Source organism: Barbus barbus, assembly GCF_936440315.1.
Source record: "Barbus barbus genome assembly, chromosome: 25".
Lineage (NCBI taxonomy): Eukaryota > Metazoa > Chordata > Actinopteri > Cypriniformes > Cyprinidae > Barbus > Barbus barbus.
Window position 1 is genome coordinate 20869134 of NC_136753.1, and position 22816 is coordinate 20891949.

Below are 22816 nucleotides of genomic sequence, written 5' to 3' on the forward strand. Positions count from 1 at the left end.
AGCAATAAGATCATGAAAGAAAATTATATACAGTGGCATGCGAAAGTTTGGGAACCCCTTGCAGAATCTGTGAAAATGTGGATAATTTTACCAAAATAAGAGAGATCATACAAAATGCATGTTATTTTTTATTTAGTACTGTCCTGAGTAAGATATTTTCCATAAAAGATGTTTACATATAGTCCACAAGACAAAAAATAGCTGAAATTATTAAAATAACCACATTCAAAAGTTTGGGAACCCTTGGTTCTTAATGCATCGTGTTTCCTTCAGGAGCATCAGTGAATGTTTGAACCTTTTTTAATTGTTGTGTTTGAGTCCCTCAATCATCCTCAGCGTGAAAAGGTGGATCTCAAAATCATACAGTTACTGCTGGAAAGGGTTCAAATATGCAAAAGATGCTGGAAAACTGAAGATTCTGCAGGACCTGGAGGATTTTTCTGAAGAACAGTGCTCAGTTTAACTGTTCAGAACAAACAAGGGACTCATGAACAACCATCACAAAACAAAAAACAGTCGTAGATCATCCAGGTAACCACCCACAGTATTAAGAAGAACCAAGGGTTCCCAAACTTTTGAATGTGGTTATTTTAATAATTTCAGCTATTTTTTTGTCTTGTGGACTATATGTAAACATCTTTTATGGAAAATATCTTACTCAGGACAGTACTAAATAAAAAATAACATGCATTTTGTATGATCTCTCTTATTTTGGTAAAATTATCCACATTTTCACAGATTCTGCAAGGGGTTCCCAAACTTTCGATCCCCACTGTATATATATATATATATATATATATATATATATATATGCCCGCGCGGGGCAGGAGGTTAGCTTTCAGTCGTACTTTGCTATATTTGAATATCTACCCACACATACACACACAACCCTCTGCCCTGTGCCGCCACCTGTACACTGATACCAGAATATCAAAACTAGTCTACAAGAAAATATTTTAATATTTTACATTTGCAAAAGTAATACTCATAGATATATATAGCAAACCTTCCATATCATTAAATCTTAAGTGCCATGACTAAGTTATTTAATAGTAATATACTGAGGAAACGATAACCTTCTCACTCTTTCTCCTTCCCACACAAACACATTCCCCATCAATGCTGGGCCGAATATGCAACACCCAATCATATGTGAATATACTTGGTGTAAATGCTATGCATCGACCTCACTTCATAAACGCACGCTTACACAGACACACACTCGCACTGCGCTCGCCCTTCCGAGCGACCGCAGTTTCCAGGTAGTTAATTCAGCTTACATGATCATTAAATCATCGACCCAGTTCCGACACCAAACTCACACCTACAAACAATCTTTATTAACTATGATTAACGCTCATACCACAGAAAAGATTTTCCTAATGACCCTGAGCCCTGACTGAGAAGAAGATTCATACAAATCAGACGTTATTTAAAAAAAAAAAAAAAAAATGTTTGTGGAGAAACTGGAGAGAACGAGATATATAAAGTAACAGAAATAGCGCTCGTTAAGAATTAGCCCTCTAATGCGAGCGACTCAAGGAGCCCTTGACGAAAGTCTCGCAATTATTTTTTACAGAAAATAAGTGACACAGTGGAGAAAAGGACTTACATAGCTAAAAAGCATAAAAAGGTCAATTAAAATGAACTGTGAACAGCTGAGGCCAAGCTAAGGCAATTGTGTTTGGTTTAGAGGACACAATGCAGGCAGTGACTAGTGTGATATTAACATGGTGTCCAAAGACATGCAAAAAAATAAAATAAAAAGTCTATACCATGGCTGACATGGCATTAGGTGTCTGTAATTACCATTTAGATAATAACCAGCGTAAGACAAGAATGTGCTGAGTTGTGTTATGCTGTAATTAGAATATGCTTTGAAGAACCTCCCCTGTGCCAACAAAATAACAAATATTCCCAGGTAGCATGCAACACTGCAGTTACTGATGATTAAAATTTAATTCAGAAATTACCCAGCATGCTGCTTTTAGTGTCATTTTATTTTAGTGTTAGTCTTATTTCCCAATCAAAGCAATACAAACAGAGTTACTAATTAATGTAATATGAAGAGAAAAAGATATATAATTTAGAACGTAAAGAATACATAATTGTAAAATGGATGATATTCATTATCATATTAGAGTAATTAAAATTACATCCAGGGAGATTTTTTTCTTTTGGGTTGAAATATGACACAGGCATTTTTATTTTTGCAGTGTAACTCGTTACATTTAAAAAAAATTAAAGTCATGATAAAAAGCATTCAGCTGGGGTTTTTTTCATGATAGCTAACGAAGCGTAAAACATTGTTAGGGAAAAATGTAATTAGTTGAAGTAATCTGAAAAAGAAAAGTGGTTCCAAGAAAAAAAATGAATGATGGAATGCAAGTTGAGAAATATGTAACCTATATGACTTCACAACATTCTAAAGAAGGGAGGTAATGCTCGCAGTTCTTTAAAACAATGCATAATTCCTGTATGTCTGCATAAACGCACAGTTAGACCGCAGTCTTCATTTACATATTCATCATAACCAGCTAGGGCTGCAGGGTCTCCCTCTGCTAGATTCTACCATTAGCCACAAGAAACGCTTATATCAAACTCTATTTACACTGATTTGAAAAGGTACGAATATAGATACTGAGTCTAATTTACAGGTTAGCTGAGTGGCAAGCGCTAATGCTGCACTGACCACTTTGCAGAGGCGCCAGGTTATTGGCCAATCACAGCACAGGCAAATAACAGTAGAGAAGACAGCCATTGTTCAGCGACCAATCAGAGCTCTGGAGGCAGAGGAAAGGGGGGCGGAGCTGCCGTTTGATTGGTTAAGTGGCTAGGCGAGGGGGTGAGTTAGAGCTGTGTGCTTGCATTAGTACTTTTAACCCTGTGCATTTAAAGGCAGGAGGTGAAGGACAGGACATCAGCAGTAGTGGACAGCGCTTTGGGGACCATGCAGAGGTTTAGAACAGGACCACACACACTCACAAACTCACCCTACACATGCAGTGTAATACTGTTGGCTATTGACAATACAGTAAAATATACTGTATCGAGTTGCCACAATGAAAAACACCATATGACAATATTACATTCTCATGAGAATGTCCTCCTTACATACAACAAACAAACAACCGGAAACATCTATGGCACTCCCTAGCTGATCTGTAAATGATGAGGGATACACTTACACACACACACACACCACTCACAAACTTCGTCCTGGAAATTCTGTATGTGTTTTAATGTGATTGTCCATACATTCACTCCACAACCCTATGGGTCACGCCATTTGACCCGCACGTCTTGTTCCAATTCGGGTGAAGATGTTAAGTGACCTGTCCGCCGAACACCTCCAGCACCAGAGGGGTCAGCTGCATGCTGTGTTCGGGCTGGAAAGAGAGGGAGTGGTACTGTTTGGAGTGCTCTTCGTTCAGGCTGCGGAGGTCCGCCAGCTTCTGGATCATCTTAGCGTAGAGCAGATGCCCCCCTGGGTGATGTGCACGGATGTACGCCTGCAGAACCTCAGATATTCTGTCCTGCAACGCTTCCACTCGCTCGTGGTCCTGCACCCCGGGCCGGTCTATGAACACACAAACACAGACAAGAGAGATTTCTGTTTGCACGTATGAAGTCTCAGTCTGTCTAATGCTTGGTGCATATGGTATATAAGCTGACCTGGAGACAACAGGCAAATGGCCATTAGCAGCACATGTTCCTCCTCATGTAGGTTGAGCTTTTTCAAGCCCACCTGAAACTTCACCAGAGGCTCCAACAGCTCCAGAGTGTGTCCAGCTGTGCCCACAAACACACAAAATCAGGAGGATTTCATTAGGCTCATTATTAACAGAGACTAACAACAGGTGTTGTTTATCACATTGACTATGGACCTTTTTCACAATGTTTGATAACCAGAAAGTGTTTTTTTATTTCATTTTCGAAAAATATATCGACTGTTTTGTCATTATGTATTAATATTGATTATTATATAATGATTATTATAATTAATTATACTTAATCATTTAAACAATTTCATGAAACAATAATAATCAATACTTTCATGTATTGATCTATACAGTTAATTTGTACATATACAGTTTAAACATTTAAAATTAATTGAATTAACGAGTATGAATTAACAATGTACAACATTAAATTATATAAATGCTGAAAAAAAATATTATTCATTATTAGTTAATCATACCTAATGCATGTGAAGTACTGTATTGTTTTTTTTTTAAACAAAATGCTAGCTTTGTATTTGTATTATATTTATATCCAAAACAAAGATGTGAATACATTTTTCATTTTGTTTTAGGGGGCATATTTTTTGGAGCCACTATATGGTCTCCATGCATAAGACTGGTTTAGAAAGTAAAATTATTTTGAGAAAATAAAAAAAATTCACAACTTGAACAAAATCATCAAACCCTCTGCTGACATTCAGTTTCATCTGAAACATTTAAAATTTAAGGGTTTATTTTAGGGTCTCTTAACTAGTTGCTTATTAGCATGCATGTAATTATTAGCCATTAATTAGTAGTAATTAAGCACATATTAATGCCTTATTCTACATAACCTTATTCTATATCCCTAATCCTACCCAATACCTAAACTTAATAACTACCTTACTAACTATTAATAAGCAGCAAATTAGGAATTTATTGAGGGAAACGTTGTAGTTAATAGTGAATAAGTGTTCCCTATTCTAAAGTGTTACCGTAATTTTTATTTCAGCTTTATTTCAATTAATTACATACATTTTTAATTTAGTTTTAGCAAACAATACCACTGCATGTCAATACATGAAACAATGTATGTCTGTTTGTGTGTACCTTTCGTGACATCATTGACACAGTATTTAAACTCGGGGCCTCCACAGCTCCAGCTCATGTCCTCCAGACTGAAAGACTGGTTGGACCTGAGCATGATCACTTCTATAGCACTGGACTTGAGCAAAGCAATCTGATCTTCAGCTGTCAGCTCTCTGAGACACACAAACAGACACAAACGCACACACGTCAAATGTTGGCTCATGCTGGATTCTGTGAATGGCAGATGTAAAGGGAGTGGGTGCATTCAGCGAGGATAACATGACACTCCTATGGTTACCACAGCAACGTGCGGTCCGTAATGCATATGTATGTACGCTCTTTCTGAGGAAGCTGGAAAATACATGGAAGTGCACAGAGGCAGGCAAAAAACATGTACTGAGAGTGACAGTCTGTAAGGTCAAACCTATTTTTATGTTCCTGAGGAAATTAAATAGATGATAGTCATGTCAACATTAGCCTGTTGGGAAGAAGATGGAAATTTCCACAAACAAGCCACTAAAATGGATGAAAGGAATGTAGAGAACGTCCTTGCTCAGGACCCACAAAAATCTTAATTTGAGGCCCTATGAAATTAAAGGCATAATTTACCCCAAGATTAAAATTTGCTTTACTTACCCTCAGTCCATTTAGGATGTAGGTTACTGTTCGTCTGTAATAAGGTATTGGCAATGTATACTGTTTTATACTATTAAAGCACCCAATAATGAAGTGCAACAGATATTTTACTTGTCTAAAGCATATAAAGTGAAAAAAAAAAATCTATAGTCTTAATCGGCGGTTGCCACTAACTTGTGGCCTGAGGACAAGTAAATGAACAGCAAATTTAATTTTTTGGGTGAATTATTACTTTAAGAACACGTCCCTAATGCATACACTGATATTGTGGTTGTGCTCCATTCAGCTGAATGGAGCATATGTATATAATTACTCAAATTATTGACTGTATAAAATATTGTTTTTATAGAGTTTTTTCTGGTGTTTTACAGTAAAATTCAAAACGGCAAAATTCGAAACACTACTGATCTCAGATATATACAGGTATTAATCAAAATTACTGCTGTAAAAAAATTGTAAAATTCTGCTGCCGTTTTTGTGCTGTAAAATTTCTCCAGTTTTGTTGCAAAACCAAATTCCTTCTGGTGACTGTTGAATTTCTTTAAATTGTAATTAAGTAAATTCCTCTCACTAGACATTCTAAATAAAATTAATTTAAGAGTTAAAAAAAGACCGTTCTTAAATTTTGCCTGACACATAAACACACACACACAAAATTTGACCTGAATCCAGGAATCATCTTGGCAAAGCCGATGACCTTCTGAATGCTGTAGGAAACCAGGTCAGCCAGGTGAGGAAGCATGGAAAGACCCGTGCCCTCATCCTCCTTTGAATCTGGACTGGAGCTCAAACCCTGCTCCTGATACATCATCAACAGACTGCTCAGATTCATCTTACGATCTCCGGACTCTGCAGATGTGAAAAGAGAGGGAGAGAGAGAGAGAATCAAGAAACAATCAAGAAACAAACAACCAATAGACACACTCTCACACAACTAAAATACTGTTACACATGTACATAATGTTACAATTAAAAGTGCAGTAGCTGCTACATGACTTCTATATTACGTTTTTTTCTTCTATACCTATCTGTGTATATATATACATATATATACATATATATATATATATATATATATATATATATATATATATATATATATAGGTGCATCTAAAAAAATTTGAATATTGTGAAAAAGTTCGTTATTTTTTGTACCGCATTTAAAAAAAGTGAAACTTTCATATATTCTAGATTCATTACATGTAAGCTAAAACATTTCAAAGGTTTTTTTTTGTTTTAACTTTGATGATTAGACCTTATAGCTCATGAAAGTCCATCCCTACAGTATGAAACCACAATAATGGGGAACACTGCTGACTTGGCAATGGTCCAGAAGACAATCATTGACACCTACCACAAAGAGGGTAAGTCACAGAAGGTCATTACTGGAAGGGGGTGGCTGTTCACAGAGTGCTGTATCAAAGCATATTAAATGCAAAGTTGACTGAAAGGAAGAAATTGGGTAGGAAAAGGTGCACAAGCAACAGGGATGACTGCATGCTTGAGAATACTGTCAAGCAAAGCCGATTCAAACACTTGGGAGAGCTTCACAAGGAGTGGACTGAAGCTGGAGTGAGTGCAACAAGAGTCTCCACGCTCAGACGTCTTCAGGAAAAGGGCTACCAAGACACTTCTGAAACAGAAACAATGTCAGAAGCATCTTACCTGGGCTAAGGAGCAAAAGAACTGGACTGTTGCTCAGTGGTCCAAATTCATCTTTTCAGATGAAAGTAAATTTTGCATTTCATTTGAAAATCAAGGTCTGGAGTCTGGATGAAGACTGGAGAGGCACAGAATCCAAGCTGCTTGAAGTCCAGTTTGAAGTTTCCACAGTCAGTGATGATTTGGGGTGCAACCCCGACCAACTATTGTGTGCATAAATGAACATACTTTAAAGAACTTGAACTTTTCTGTTTTGCAAATCTTAGGAAATATTCTAATATTTTGAGATACTGGAATTTTGACTTTCATGAGCTAAGCTCTAATCATCAAAATTAAAAAAAAAAAAAAAACTGAATGAACCTTTAATACATGAAAGTTTCACTTTTTGAAATGTTACAAAAAATAATGATCTTTTTCACAATATTAAAATTTTTTGAGATGCACCTGTATATGACATTTCCATATTAGTTATATATAACATTAGTTATAATATTTAAATAAATGTTACGATAACTTATAGTGTAAATGTTCAGATGTTCTAAACCATTTTCTTTGTTGTCTCAATGCTTTGGCAATACAAAATGTATTTTTGTCATGCCAATAAAGCTATTTGAATTTAATTTAATTGAACTGAGAGAGAGAGTAAGAACAAAACAGATTAACACCTCTGAACTCCAAACAGATGCCAACAAAAGTGATAATTCTTTCATTTTACTGTAGTTCTTAGCATTGAATGAAATTAATTATTATTTTTGTGGTGGACCAGTGAAAATGCTGGTAAAGCATGTAAAAATCTGAATCTGTTTCCACTTTAACGGAAGCTTTATCTCCCCCTTGTGTCTGTTTCAAAATCTGCCAACAGCCTTATATAATACAGTCAGACAACAAATAACTTGTTTTTAATATTTTAGTGAATTGTAAGGAAATATTGTGGGGGGGTGGTAATTTCAGCAATTTTCTATTTTTCTTGATATTGTAACTGCATTAATTAATTAGCATTTTTCTTCATTTCAAATGTTAAATAAATGCTAACTAAAGCTTGCACTAGTACACGTGACTGGTTGAGCCCGCAGCTCAGCACAGCCTCAATGGGTGACAGCGTACTGTGTTCTACACTCTGCAAACGCCTTCACAACAATAAACAAAGCTGTCAACATAGCAGAATAAATCTCTTATTTACACCTTGCCTAAAAAGCAAACAATGTCAAGATATTAGAACAACTGCAAAATACCACGTTTCCATACAAAGCGAATAGACATTAACGTAACGCTGTAATCAACACTTTTCAAGATTAATTAAACAAGCAGCAGCAGTCAGAAAATGGATCTGTTTCTTATTATAAACAGAGTTTTCCAATTGGTAATTTAATTTATTTAAAAAATCCAGAAAAATAAATTATACTCATACTGTGCGCTGTAAGATTATGGTCATACCACCCACCCCAGTACAGAGTTTATAACAGTCATATTTAAAGTTACAAAAACAACTTGCTGCTTCCAGGATGAGCCATGTGTGTGTGCATGTGTGTGTGTGTACGCATGTGAAGAGTCTGTTTGTCATTAGAGAGGCTCTCCTGTGACGTCAGGCATGGTGAGATGGACGGAGCCTGCTGTGCATATAAGACACACAACCCCCTGACACACAAACACACACGCTGTTCGCGCCTCACACTTTTGCTGAAAAACATTTCTCAGAAGAAATCTTACAGGTGATTTATGCACAAACGAGTGTTTGTGTGCCTTAGTTCAGCATGTATACACGTGTGTGTGTCACCTGGAGAATGGCTGAAGGAGTCTGAGGAGGCATCTGATAGTGAATGAAGAGACGCGGCTCGGCTGGCACTGCGTGTAACTGGACCCTCTCTAACTGGAGGCTGCAACACAAAATACACATAAACATATGAACACACTGAATAAATTAGCAAAGTATGCCTAAGAAAGACAGAAAAAGTGGACCCAAAAAGTTGCCAAAAAGAATGCCTCTGCATCATATAACTAAATATAAAAACAACAGGATTTACTTGACATATAGAAACATTTGGGATATCATATATACACCTCTGTTCAAAAGTTTGGGATTAGTAAGATGTTTTTTATTTTGAAGGAAATCAATACTGTGATTCATCAAAGGTGGAAAATGCTGTTCTTTTGAATTTCCTATTCATCAAAGAATTCTTGAAAAATTGTATCACGGTTTCCACAAAACTGTTTTCAACATTGATAATAAGAAATGTTTCATGATCACTAAATCAGCATTTCAGAATGATTTCTGAAGGATCATGTGACACTGAAGACTGAAGAAATGGCTGCTGAAAATTAAGCTTAGACATCATATAAATAAATGACATTTTATATATTAAATATAAAACAGTCATTTTAAATTGTAATAATATTGTCACAATATTACTGTTCTTACTGTACTTCTAATCAAATAAATACAGCCCTGATAAGCTTTTGAGACTTCTTACAAAACATTTTTCTAAAAGACAAAGATCCAAACCCAGTCATTTGAACGGTAGTGTTTGATCACTTTAAATCATTTTCACACCAGTTGGTTGAGAAATGCAAGTTCTGAGAAAAGCTCTAGTATCATTTGTTTACAGATGCCTCTTGATTTAAAACTGAATGCAGGCAACATTATGTGCCACTGAAATGTCCAAAACCTCATTAGGCTCACTGTACAAGAACATCTTAAAACTGGCTGAAACTAAGAGAATGGCATATAGAAGAGAGGAAGAGAATAGAGAGAAATCAGATGAATATATTTTACTCTGAAGCGTGAGAAGTCGGAGTAGGAATCGTCATAGGTTTTGTGATGTGCATCCACCAGCGTATCAATGATGCTGCGCTGCTCCTCTGAAAGCCGGGGCTTCTGCGCCTCCCTCTGCGCCTCCTCATCCTTTCTCCTCTGGATCAGCTCCTTTTTCCTCTGAACTTCCTCATCCGTCAGTATAACTGAAGGAAAAAGACAGATGCATATCATTACTGTGGCCCATGTAATATAATTTTATTACAGGCAAAATACAAATAAAAAAATAATGAGAAACTAATATCGTATGTTCTTCTCCAGCCTTATATTACTACCATAATTAATTATAATTTACTTTAGTATCGTTTGATAGAGTTTAATCAATAGCTTTAATTTGATTTAGTCTCATAGACACTGACGAGGGACAGAACAATTCCATCAGAACAGAACATTTTTACTTTAGAAATACCTGAAAAAAATGGAACCACGTTATCTCAGCTAAATCTAAAGGATATTTCTTTTCCTTTCCCCCAATAATCTAAGCATTATTACTATTAATTTCCAGCCTCTTTAAATTAAAATGATTAAACTATTTATTTTTAGGGTTAAAGCAATATTCAGGTTTACAGCTATCATGATTGTTGGGGTCAGTAAAACATTTGCATCAAATATAACCGTTTTATGACTCTGCATGCGATGCATGTTTAAAAAACAACAACGTGATAGCATACAAGCAATATTTTCCTCTGATGATTCTTTAAAACACGAGAGCAATCAAACATTGTGAAATCCATAATCTGAAGTACCTTTCACTTTCAAAATAATTTGCAAAGAGCTGCCACTCAGAATCATGTGCTCACGAAACTACTTCCGTATACTAAGTATCACTTTTCTAACAGCCTTTTGGGACCGGATCATCTTACTTGCTTTTGTTTGGGACAACCTTACAAACAGCATAGCATTCATGCAAAGCCCTTCAAGACCACAAAACTGACATTTGGAAGCTTTTGAGACAGCAGGGTAAATACAAATATCTAAACTATAATTAAAACGTGATGTAACAAAGTATATCTTGGCTCCAAGTAATCAGTGTTCTGAGATGTGTCATGTTGGCTAGTAACTCACACTCTTTCATCATGCCAATATCCAGGCAACGCTTGAGTCTGCAGGCCTGGCAGTGGCGACGGTTATCTTTGGTGATGGTGCAGCTTCCATTAAAAGGACAGGTAAAACTGGCCTTCCGCTTCATACTGCGCCTAATGAACACACGCGCAAAAACGCTAAAAATAGTCTGGCAGTATCACATTGGTTACAGATAACATGTGTTAATGTGCTTCTTAATGAACATCGGCGTAACTGTGTGAATACTAAATTGGCTGAGAGAAATTGTGTGAGTGTGTGTGTGTGTGTGTGTACCTGAAGAAGCCTTTGCAGCCCTCGCAGGTCATCGCATTAAAGTGAAAGCCAGTGGCTTTGTCTCCACACACACCACAGATCCGTGGAACATTACGGTCAAACTCATCTGGCACTTGAGTGGATGTACTAACGGCTGACTCCATCACTATAGGAGACGAAGGAGGAGGAGGAGAAACAGAGTCAAACATACAGAGTTGTGTATTTACGAGGATGATGGGAAGATGAACACAGATTGCAGTATTACAATTTAAAAGAACTGTCTTCTAATTTAATATATTTGGAAATGCAATTTATTCCTGAGATGACAAAACTGAAGCTACTCTAGTCTTCAGTGCCACGAAAAAGAAAAAAAAACAGAAACAAAAGGAAATGTCCTCTTTCTTCAGCACAGACTGACAGCATAACAAAACCACAAATCATAACTGACATTCTTTAGAATGTGTTGAATAATTAACAATCCTTTAATAGAACAATAAATCATTCTGATTAAAGCCATGGGGCCAGTATCACAAACTGAATGGGGGGAAAACAGTTCTTTATATAAGCATCACTAATGTATGCGCATTGATAAAGAGCTTACGAGATAGAGGGGAATATTAATTAGCTATCAGTGCTACACCATTGAGGAAGGGCAGGAGGATTGGAGTGGTTGTAGGAGACCGTGCAAATGAAAACAAACAGATGTCAGCTTCAATATCTCCATCAGAAGCCTTTTTTGAAACAAATATAAAATAAAAAGAACAAGGTCAGCAAACACAAACATAAAATCATTAAAGACCCACTGAACAACCCACGAGGAACAGCAGCCACGCTGAAATGAGTCAGAGGTCAAAGTGACACACTCAAACAGCTAAAAAGCATCAGGTGATGAGAACATTGTCACAATAAATGTGTGTATGATAACAGCACGCGATCAAGTCTTCAAACTTATCACTGTCGTAATACATGGGATTAGCAATAAAATGGAGATCTATGTGAAAGGTCGCAGGGACATCACGACTCGGAGTATACAAACAGGAACAGTGCAAACCAAATAAACATACCTCGACATAGAGGGTGATGTCACAGTTTTCCTGTTTTCACAAATTCCTACTTTGAGGTAGAAAATGCCTTTTTGTGAGCTCTTCGCTATAAACAGAATCTTTCGGTGGAAAATATGCTAAAAGCTTCATATATGGCAAGTTTACCTACTTAAATACTGGTTCAGTTCTAGTATACACACACACACACGACGTGACCTCTTCAAGAGAAAGTTCTCAAATTACTCTAATGCACACAGAAAACTCACACTAATAAAACCATTTCAAAACACTTCAGAACATAATGATGCATTTATCTAAATTGGGCTGTTCATTTATTCATCTATTCAAAATGTGTGAAATATTTGCAATCCTCATTTGTGAAGATTTAGTTGGCAGTCAGCCACAAACATGGCACTACTTATGTGCATATTTTTGAAGGTAACCTGCAGATGGACGTTGTTATTTTTCTTGGCTTATCCAGTAATGATAATGATTGTTTTTGCTTGTCAATAACCAGACAGATTCAAAAAGGAAGACAGACACAAGTCACTTAAAATGAATAAATAAACAATTACAAAAAGATGCGTTTTAATCAAATGAATGTGAACTTTGAAGTATAGGCACACACAAACTGTTTAAATGCATCTGTCATTACATAGGAATATTTAAAACAGACCGGTACTTATTTCAAAGAAAGTAAAGCAATTCATATACTTTTAGGTCATTTTAACTTCATACATGCTTTCATATGCATTCACATCTTGGTGCACTCAAGAGCAGGAAAAAAAGTCATTGAGTTTCATTATTCTGGATTGTACCTAATTTCTCAACAGCATGTGTAAAAAAAAAAAAAAAAAAAAAAAAACCTTTTAAATAATAAAGTGGACTTAGTGAAGTGAGCTGTAGCTATGAGTGATTAGCCTTGCTATACAATATAGTCCTCATAAACTCATATTATGAGCAATGCTCCGTATTACACTCGGTAATCTAAAATGAATTTAACATTTAAAATCCAAAACATTGATTAAACAAAAAAACGGAAGGCTAGAAGAACAGATCGATTTAAAAGTTTAAAAGAATAAAACCAGTCATTCTAAAAGCAATTGTTAGGTAAACTTGCTTTCACAAGTCTCCAAAATCATTAACTGTGTGGGCACATTGAGATTTTGGACTGTGCACATAACATCTCCGCTATTCGCACTTGCTTCAGTATATGGCTGTTATTATCAACGCACATATAGTAAGAAGGAGATAAGAGACCTTCAGAAAATGTTAAATGTGTCTTAATTTGCCGGTCAGGTTAATGTTTCATCTGATGCCACATAGCATCTGGGAAATTTGAGAACACTTGGGATATTTTAGATCTGGACATGTGAAGACATGACTGACACCTCACTATATGTACGATTGTGATGCCCTTTAAGGTAGTTCAGAGTTAATGATTGAACTGACTGAAGCATCACATAGCACTAACAAGTATGTAGGACAAGGTGTACGAGAAAGACTGTCCCTCTTCAGCAGAATGACCTGGATGCGAGTGCAATGGCCTGTTTATCATATAAAAGAACATGAGGTACCGCATGACTAAAGCGGAGAAAATCGCCTTCGAAGAAACATGCACGATCGCTATCTTTTAATCAAAATTGAAAACGGTTTGAAAATATGGTGAGAATTGACTTTGACCTCATTTTCGAAAACAAATTCAGAGAGCAAAGTCATTGCTGATAAGCACAGATTAGCATATTCCATAACATATTGCCAGTGGTTACTGTGTAACATACAGTGCTCATGCTATAGTAACTCCACTATATAACATGTAGCTATGGTGATACTTCAATCGACATGCGTAGCTATGGTTCCTTCTCAATAAATACTCCTAGAAACTGCATAATGCGAGTCGACTTTGTAACTAGTGTGACATTTAGGCATAGTTAGGTCATAAATTTAAGTAAACACAGAGAAAAGCACGCCAGCCCTTGCAGCAGAGGCTGAGGGGCGCCTGTGTGCAGGACAGGACAGAGATGCTGTCAGGGTTTCATAAACCTTCATTAGCTATGACAACAGACAGAGACAGACTAACACGGCAGGAATGCCAGGCCTGGCATGGAGACCATGTGGAAAACACAGGAACACAACATGCAACATCACATACTAAAGCCCTGTAGAAATGTTCTCGCACTTGAAGCGACCCGGCAAACTGGCTTTGAGGGCTATAATGGCAGAACGATCAGCAGGCCCATAAAAACCATAAAAACAGACAGAGACTTCGAGACAAACTGTCCTACACATTTCCTCCACACACACATGCCAAGGAAATATGCGTGTATGTGTAATGCGCAGAGCCAGTTGGGTCAGTTCGGGTCCAGAACACACAGAAACTGCTGTTGTCCTCACACGAACCCTACTGGAAACACAGTGCCAGATTATAACACTACCACACACACAAAGTCTCTCTCTCACACACACACAACACACAAAATTCCACAAGTACACCACACAAATACAAACTAAAACCCATGCCAAGCAACACTCTATGAGGACATGGTAAAGTCATTTTTCTGTCGGATTCTTTCAGAGATTTCCATTTGAACAGGGTAAAAACATATACACGTTACGTGAATGTATAAGTAATTGTTTACGCTAGATGTTTAACCACAGGCAGCATTTACATTAACATACCCCTCAGCAGCCGGAACAGTCGATATACACATTGAAATCAAGCTGGTTTAGATTTAACCCTATGAAATGTAGTAACCCTGAAGAGAAACACAAATTCAATCCATGTAGGAATATTTTGAGAAATGTGTGTATATTTTTGTCCATACCATGGAAATCAACATTCATCAGAATATCTTCCTTTACGTTCCACTGAAGAAAAGAAAGTCACACAGATTGGAACACCACAAGACACAAGACGAGTAAATGATCACATAATTTTCATTTTTGGTGAACCATCCTTTTATTACAGTGGATACTGTAGCAACATCTCTATTTTTATTTTACTGCAATCTCAGAATTTATATTTGTTTATTTTGCATTACTTGTACAGTTTCAGAAAAAAAACGTATAAAGCTGTCACTGGAATGGTACCCTGAGGTAAAAAAGCTAAAAACAAGTTCTTCATATGTACACTTTAGGTACAAACATGTAACTTTAAGGTCCTAATATGTAACATTTTGAGGTAAATAAGGTACAAAGATGCAGCTTTTAGCTTTTAGAGTACAGTGATAAAAAAAATTTCTAACAGTGTATATTATAAATTATTATATTATTATATTATATTATATTATTTTATTTTATATATTATATTATTGCATTGCGAAACCTTGACGAGACAGATGTATAAAAAAAAACATTGTGATGAAGAACCTAAATTGAGCCTCAGCAACATCTTCTGATTGGCCAATCATTGCATTCAGTTATTTTTGTGTAATGACCACTAAACTTTTAAGTATAATTTATGTATTTACTTGGTAAGTATGTAATTAGGGTGACACAAGATCCCTTCACTTCCTGATCACCCAAGCTGACAGTATATTACTATGCAAAGTATCGGATCTTATAGAAATCAATGCTATGGAAAGAAATTTAAAAAAAGATCATACATTTTCTGTGTTATTTCAGTCTATTTGACTCTCAGTCCATGTAGGTTTAGTGAAGCCATATATAGCAATGTCAAGCACTGAGCAAATAGTACCAATCCACAGTAGCCGAAGATACGCTGCGCAGAGACATACATTAATCATTTATCATTCCATCATGCTGAAAAACCTCCTCACACTGAACATCAATTATTTCTGAACTGTTAAATTCATCATAAGCAAACAAATATCATTTAAATAAGATGCAAAGACAAAGATAGCACTGTAAAACATTAGCCACAGTAAATAAACAAACATCAGGCCAACACTGTACAAGTTACATTACAAAACGGCCTGAAGTCAAATTTAGGCTTTTGACTAATGAGAAATCTTTCTCAGCCGTGAATAGCCATTTTTACGTATTCGTCTTTGGTTACCCTTGCCGTAGTGCAACCACTCACTCTGTCCATGCAAAACACGGGGCAAAAACACACACATGACCAGAAAAGTGTAATTGACTCCTCCTTCCTCCATTTTCCCTCCTTCCGTACAGGGGGTCTTTCTACCCTGTGTCCAATCCCAGTGGTCTGCATACACACACACGCATACACACACATACAGAGCCAACTTTCCCTTCAATGGGCCTCTCTACAGGGCTACAGTCAAGGCCTCAAAGCTTCTGCCTAGAGTTACAGAAACTACACACAGGCACACACATTCCAGCCTCTGAAATGAGCACCGCCACAACAACAACCTAAACATCACAATCCAGTTCCTTTAAACAAAAGGAACATATCATCAGTACAACCTACATAAAGGCAGACGTGTACAAGGAAGTCCAGCCTGGCACAGACTCAGAATCGATCACGTTTAAGAACGCATTATACAGGTGCATGGGTATTCTGGACTATACTGAACATGCAAACATCCATTATAGGACGATATAGATTTTCCTATCGCCGTCCTTACTGGAGCTCAGCAGAAAACAAATCCACATATTTTCAGTCATTTATCCTGCAACAAAAAAGAAGAGAAATAGGGGAAAATATAGAAATGTGTGAATATATGTTGTGTGTATGTATACATTAGTAGACAAGCTTGTAAGATGTATTAATGTTTTTGAAAGAAGTCTCTTATTCTCATCAAGGCTGCATTTATTTGAGCAAAAATACAGGAAAAACAGTAATATTGTGAAATATTATACCAATTTAAAAGAACTTTTTTCCTTTTTTATATATTTTAAAACAAAATGTATTCCTGTGGTGGCAAAGCAGAATTTTCAGCTGCCATTACACCTGTCTTCAGTGTCACATGATTGGAGATCAAGAAACACATCATCAATGTTTAAAACACTCATGCAGCTTAATTTTTTTGTGGAAACAATACTTATTTTTTTACTTGACGAATAGAAAAAAAGTTGAAAAGAACAGTATTTAATTAAAATAAACATCTTTTGTAGAACTAGAAAATGTCTTTATGGTCTCTTTTGGTTAATTTAATGCGTTCTTGCTTAAGTATTTGTTTGTTTCTTAAAGAAAAAAGAAAAAAAAAGGCACTGACCTCAAACTTTTGAACAGTTGTGAACATACAAAAGACGTAAAAGAGAAAGTGGGTTCTGAAATCTTTCCAGGGTATCACGTCTAATCTTGTTACATGGTTGGCTATCTCATACTATTTCCACTCAAATTAGAAAATCGCAACCCTAAATTTGCACAATAGAGCATCGTTCCCAAAACAACCACTTCTACCACTTGCATTACAGCCACACAAACACATTATCTGATACAGCTAGTCCTAGCCATTCCAACATGGGACAAGGGTAACCATAACATTGATTTTAAAGGTCTACCACCTAACATCAACCTAAACAACGAGAAAATAAGAGAATTAATATGAGCAGCCATTCAATTTTGACCATGCTTTGTCTGACATGCCGTAACTAGTTGTCCATAAAAAACGGTGGAAAAAGTCCTAGCCCAGTTCAACCGACATGTTAAACAAACTATGCAAACTACAACAGATTCTCAACATACCAACAGCACAATGTGCTTTCATGTCAGAGTCACACGCTCTCTCTCTTATATGACCCACAAGGGCATTGTGTTAAACAATACTAATAAGGTTCAATTTACCTGATATAGCAGGGTTATTACAGTTTATCAGGTTTGTAATAAAGCATTTATAAAGTTTTACTTTCATCATCAGGTTTTAGAAAACAAAGGCCTCCATCAGGTAAAACGCTTAATATGCACATTTTGTTCGGACCATAATGTAAAAAGGAGGATGACATTTATTATCAGGAAAGCAGAAGATTAACAAGTAGACTTCAAGAAAAAGAAAAATTGTTTAAATTAAATAATAACTTTCACTTACAATTAAACATAACAGACAAATAAGCAAATGCACAATAGATAATGTCTTTATGTACATTTAAAGGCACATATGTGATAATATATGAAGGAAAGTTTAATTACATTGTAACTATAGTAATGTATATAAACTAACGGTCTATTAAACATTATATAATTTCACAATGTTTGGTCATATTATAATAGAAACCTGCTATAAAGTAATACCGCAAACACACACACATACATACATAAAAAACACGTATCCGATCTTAATCACTCGTACTGTACGTTTTATTATGAATTAGTACAGTACATCTCTGACATTAAAGTATTTGGTTAGAGAAGTCAGCTCAATCTCTAAAGCAGTAACTTTAAAAGTGCTGGTAAAACTATAACTGTTAGCAGCGATATTGTCGCCGTGGCTGGATGATGTCGCAGTTGGAAATTACCGCAACAGATGAACCGATACGCAGCTATACTATCAAACGCATTACCATTCCACGCTTTTACATCGCTTTGAATATAATTAATGCTTCATTAGCACGGATTTGCCGCTTTGTGTCATCCTTCAGAACTAGCTGTACTCGGAGGCATGCAAAGTTTTCCACGTTGTGTAACTTGCCAAGGTCGGTGTTTAAATTGCATTCAATCAGTGCAACGAGACAGATGCATCAAAGACACACAACGAATAAATAAACAGGTATTAAAGCGACAAACGTGTTTTAGCTCAGCAACTACCACACTAGCTCTCTCTCTCTCTCTCTCTCTCTCTCTCTGGATCTCATGTGCCAGGTTGAAAAAAAAAACAGTCACTTGAGTAACGTTAGGTTACCTAACATTAGCAGACTAGCAGCTTTTGTTTTGAATTGCATTCGTGTGCGCACAAGGTTCACTTTGATAATAGTGTGCGTTTAGAGTAAACTGCTCGCTTCGTACCTGCGTGCAACTTTTCCGATCAAGAGAGATGTGACTTTTGCTGCTTCGCTCCAGCCCGTAACTTGTAAATCTTGTTTTCTTGACGCCGAGAAAACACGCCCACCGCCTCGGCAGCACAGCCCGCAGAGGGTCGCCTCGCTCCGCGTCCAGCCGCGCCGCAGCCCCGTACTCGCGGTCGAGCCTCTGGAGGAGCTAGTCGACGAGGTGCTAACGAATCACGCTGGCTCTTGCATCTTTGCAATCCATCCCGTGCGAGTCTGTGGATTAACGAAAGACAAAATAATACGACCACAAATATCGGTCGATTCTGAAAGCGCTTCCTCCGCGCCCTGTGGGTGATTCGCAGTTTCCGGGCACAAAACAAACTTTAAACCCACGCTGGTTTGGACTGTAAAATTTTTGTACTTGACCCTAAATAGATGGGACTCCGTGTAATTACGCCCCGCCCCGACTCTACCATGTACGGCGGATTTTCCTCCAATAACGGATCAAAGACTGTGCTGTGAGCGTGCGTCCGCTGTTTTGGTTGGTGTGACATCCTCTGCCACGCGCGCACTGTTTGGACAGGTCGGTTGTTCTTAAAGCGCGTGGGGACAACTCCCACATTCCACAAGCAAAACACACTCACTCACTCACACGAACCCCACTGCATTCACAGGCGAGCTGCTGCGCGCGCATACACACACACTCACGCGCGTGAGGGGTGTGTCATGACGTCAGAGGCACCAACGAGGTAAACAGTTTGTCCGCATGAGGTCGAGCATTTTATCCGTGTATAAACGAGGAGAAATGTGTGTCAGGCTCTTCATTCTGCAATGAAGGAACGCTTCGTTTACTCATCCTGTTGATGCAAGCCTGTATGACTTTCTTTCTTCTCTGGAACACAAAAGAATGACAGCCTGTGTGCCATTCATTTTCACTGTATGTAAACAAAAAAAGAAAGAAAGACAAGGCTATTCCCTAACATTCCCTCACACAGGCTCGGAAAGGGTCCATAAATGATGAGAGATATAAAGTGAATGAAATTTACTTTTGCATTTTGCTGTTCCTTTAAGAAAAACATAAATGCAACACAAAACAATTTATGGCCCAGCCAATAGCCTACTTAACCTAATAGCAGTAGGGGATTTCTGGTCTCTACAGTTACTGCAGTAAGTCATGGAAATGTTCAGCCGTCTATGACGGCCAGTCTTTTTTTTTTTAATATAATATTTGGGTTTGTAAGGAGATGAGTTCATGTTTTACTTGGGTGTGTCTGCCTGAGCAGTATAGCAGAGGCTTCTGTTTCAGGCCTTGAAGGCTAGCTGTGTGCGTGTGTGTATGCATAAGAGAAAAATAACACAAGTTTGATTGTGTTAGTATGATCACACAGGGAATTCAGCCCTGTGGCATGCAGTGGGAGAGGAAAGGTTCTGTGTCGTGTTTGTGCGCAGGCATGTGAGATGTAATGATTGATGGCGAATGTTGCGATAAAGGAAGAGAAATGTGATGGAGTGACGTAGTGAAAGGAAGATCGTAGAGGCATGAACGGAAGTAAAAGATGCAGAGAGAGGGGCCTCTTATGGTTATCCATTGGCTGTTTCCGTCGTCCTCTCACGGGAATATATGGGCTATTGTCTGGAAATATAAAGGGGCACGTTTAGGGTACTAAGCATGCTTTGTACGTCCATTTAAAACAGCACCGCAAAGAGAAAATAAAAGAGATACGGAACTGATACAGTGTCATTGTACTATTAATAATACTGCACGTGAATCTATGATGTTTAAAATGGTCCTGTGACCTTCACCTATAAAAGATCCCTCGCAAGATGGTCGTCTGCATTTGCTAAAGACTAAGATCATACCTTTGCTCTCCTCTTTCCATTTCCCACGTACAAAATGTCCTGACGGTTACAGTGATATAACAGGTCATAACCTCTCAGAGACTACAAACATCACTGTGGAATGTGCGTGGAACATAGAATGTTTCTTCATTGTAGGTCAAAGGTCAAGGGCAGCCTCGATTTCTGTATGGAAATCAGATAAAAACATAGCTTAAAATCATTTTGCTTTTTTAAAGCTATACACAATAAAACATTATCAGCAATACATTTGTAAACAGCAATAGTATTACTACAGTGTTACTACAGTATGCTTTGCTGTTGTGCAATATAAGGTTGTTTGGGGGATTCATATAGTAATCATTTTGATAAAGTATAAGCGTAAATTAAGAGTTGTGTAAAACTGTAATTTTTTTAGTCTGTTGACCCTTATTTAGTAATGAAAATATCTCTTTTTTTAAGATTAGCCAAAAGGAAATACGAGCACATCTTTTGTGCTACATATGTACTCGGAACGAAAATGTCACAACGAAAAACCAAAGAGAGAGAAAAGAAAAGATTAACAGTGGAAAAAATGACCAAAATAAAGACGTTTTACAGACCGACCAGTCTTCGAATTCTTAAAGAATCTGCTATATTTGTTGCAGATGTTTTAGTCACGATTAAATGAATACATTTAATCAGTAAACACCCTTGATTGTTTGTGCTCGGAAGTCATCTTTTGTAAGGATTTGAGGCTAATTAAATACCGTTTTGACACAATCGGATGCGTCTGTTTCTCGGTAGAAAGGTATATAAATAAGTAAATAATACGATTAAAACCCTTTTCAGCTGTGAGTGCGTGCAAGATTTGCCTTCAGTCCGAGGATCAGACAGCACAAGACGAGCTGAAGTTAAACAGGTCCCGGCTAAACATAACACAATATGATATGAAAAGACACATTATAGCGATAGTGTAAATAAATACAATGAAAAAGTTAATATATTTCGACAAATATTAAAGTAGGTTGCTTATAATTTATACAAAAGCTACTAAAAATAACTCACTGTTGGTTTGCTAGAACCTGCCTATAAGCTAACTAAGCTAGCCAAGCATTATAACCTTAAATACCGAAAGGAAGCATCGCAAATTCACACTAAATATGCATATACACGCGCAGTTTAATGGACATAACAGTTAACGTATAATATAACTACACAGTATTAAGCAACACATATTCGGTGAATAAGTGTCGTTATGTCGCTCTTCCTGGCAGCGCGGTCCCATGGTGTAATGGTTAGCACTCTGGACTTTGAATCCAGCGATCCGAGTTCAAATCTCGGTGGGACCTCGTCCTTTTGAAGATGTGGAAGAATAAAAACAGATGCAATGTCGTGTTGAATTAGGATAAAGCATCAACGGTGTACCTCCTTGAAATGCTGTTAATTCAGCTTGTGCAAACAAGTAGTGTCTTCAGGAAGCAAGTGTGCTCATATTTCATTTATTGATGGGAAAGGGTGGGCTGATTTTGATATTTGATAGCTGGTAAAGTCATAAAAATTTGTGACAGTAAAACAAACTACACATATCAGCACAATAAAAATAACCCCTCCACAATGCAGTAGTTGATGCCTTGTTGTAATGGTAACGAACATATTTTGTTTGTAAACATATAAATCGCAATATGATCGTGATGAAATCATTTTAATACATCCATTTTACAGTGATTAATTGTAAAAACCATAGTTGTTGTTTTTAAACTCTAATACTAGATAGTGGATGTAGGCAAATTGCTAAACTTTTGTGACTGTATTCATCTGCTAATATTTTGCATACATATCACAATAATTGC

General features: G+C 37.0%; 1 protein-coding gene across 1 annotated transcript; it reads right to left on the reverse strand.

Annotated features, from left to right (window-relative positions):
• Nucleotides 1–718: 718 nt before the first annotated feature.
• Nucleotides 719–22265, reverse strand: LOC306844710 (vitamin D3 receptor B). The gene is made up of 9 exons (XM_079377053.1): nucleotides 19165–22265; nucleotides 11275–11419; nucleotides 10984–11114; nucleotides 9880–10064; nucleotides 8884–8983; nucleotides 6110–6296; nucleotides 4833–4984; nucleotides 3676–3792; nucleotides 719–3580 (listed from the first exon to the last, which is right to left on the reverse strand). Exons 2-9 carry the CDS (start codon nucleotides 11415–11417, stop codon nucleotides 3327–3329), a joined length of 1269 nt encoding a protein of 422 aa, XP_079233179.1. The 5' UTR covers nucleotides 11418–11419; nucleotides 19165–22265; the 3' UTR covers nucleotides 719–3326.
• Nucleotides 22266–22816: the final 551 nt, after the last annotated feature.

Excerpts from the sequence above, each read along its gene's own strand:
- LOC306844710 (XM_079377053.1), bottom strand. The coding sequence starts at position 11,417 with ATGGAGTCAGCCGTTAGTACATCCACTCAAGTGCCAGATGAGTTTGAC. Across the intron at positions 4,985-6,109 it reads AAGATGATTCCTGGATTCAG|AGAGCTGACAGCTGAAGATC; the intron begins GTCAAATTTTGT and ends TGTGTGTCTCAG. Across the intron at positions 3,793-4,832 it reads TGTCAATGATGTCACGAAAG|CTGGACACACTCTGGAGCTG; the intron begins GTACACACAAAC and ends TTGTGGGCACAG.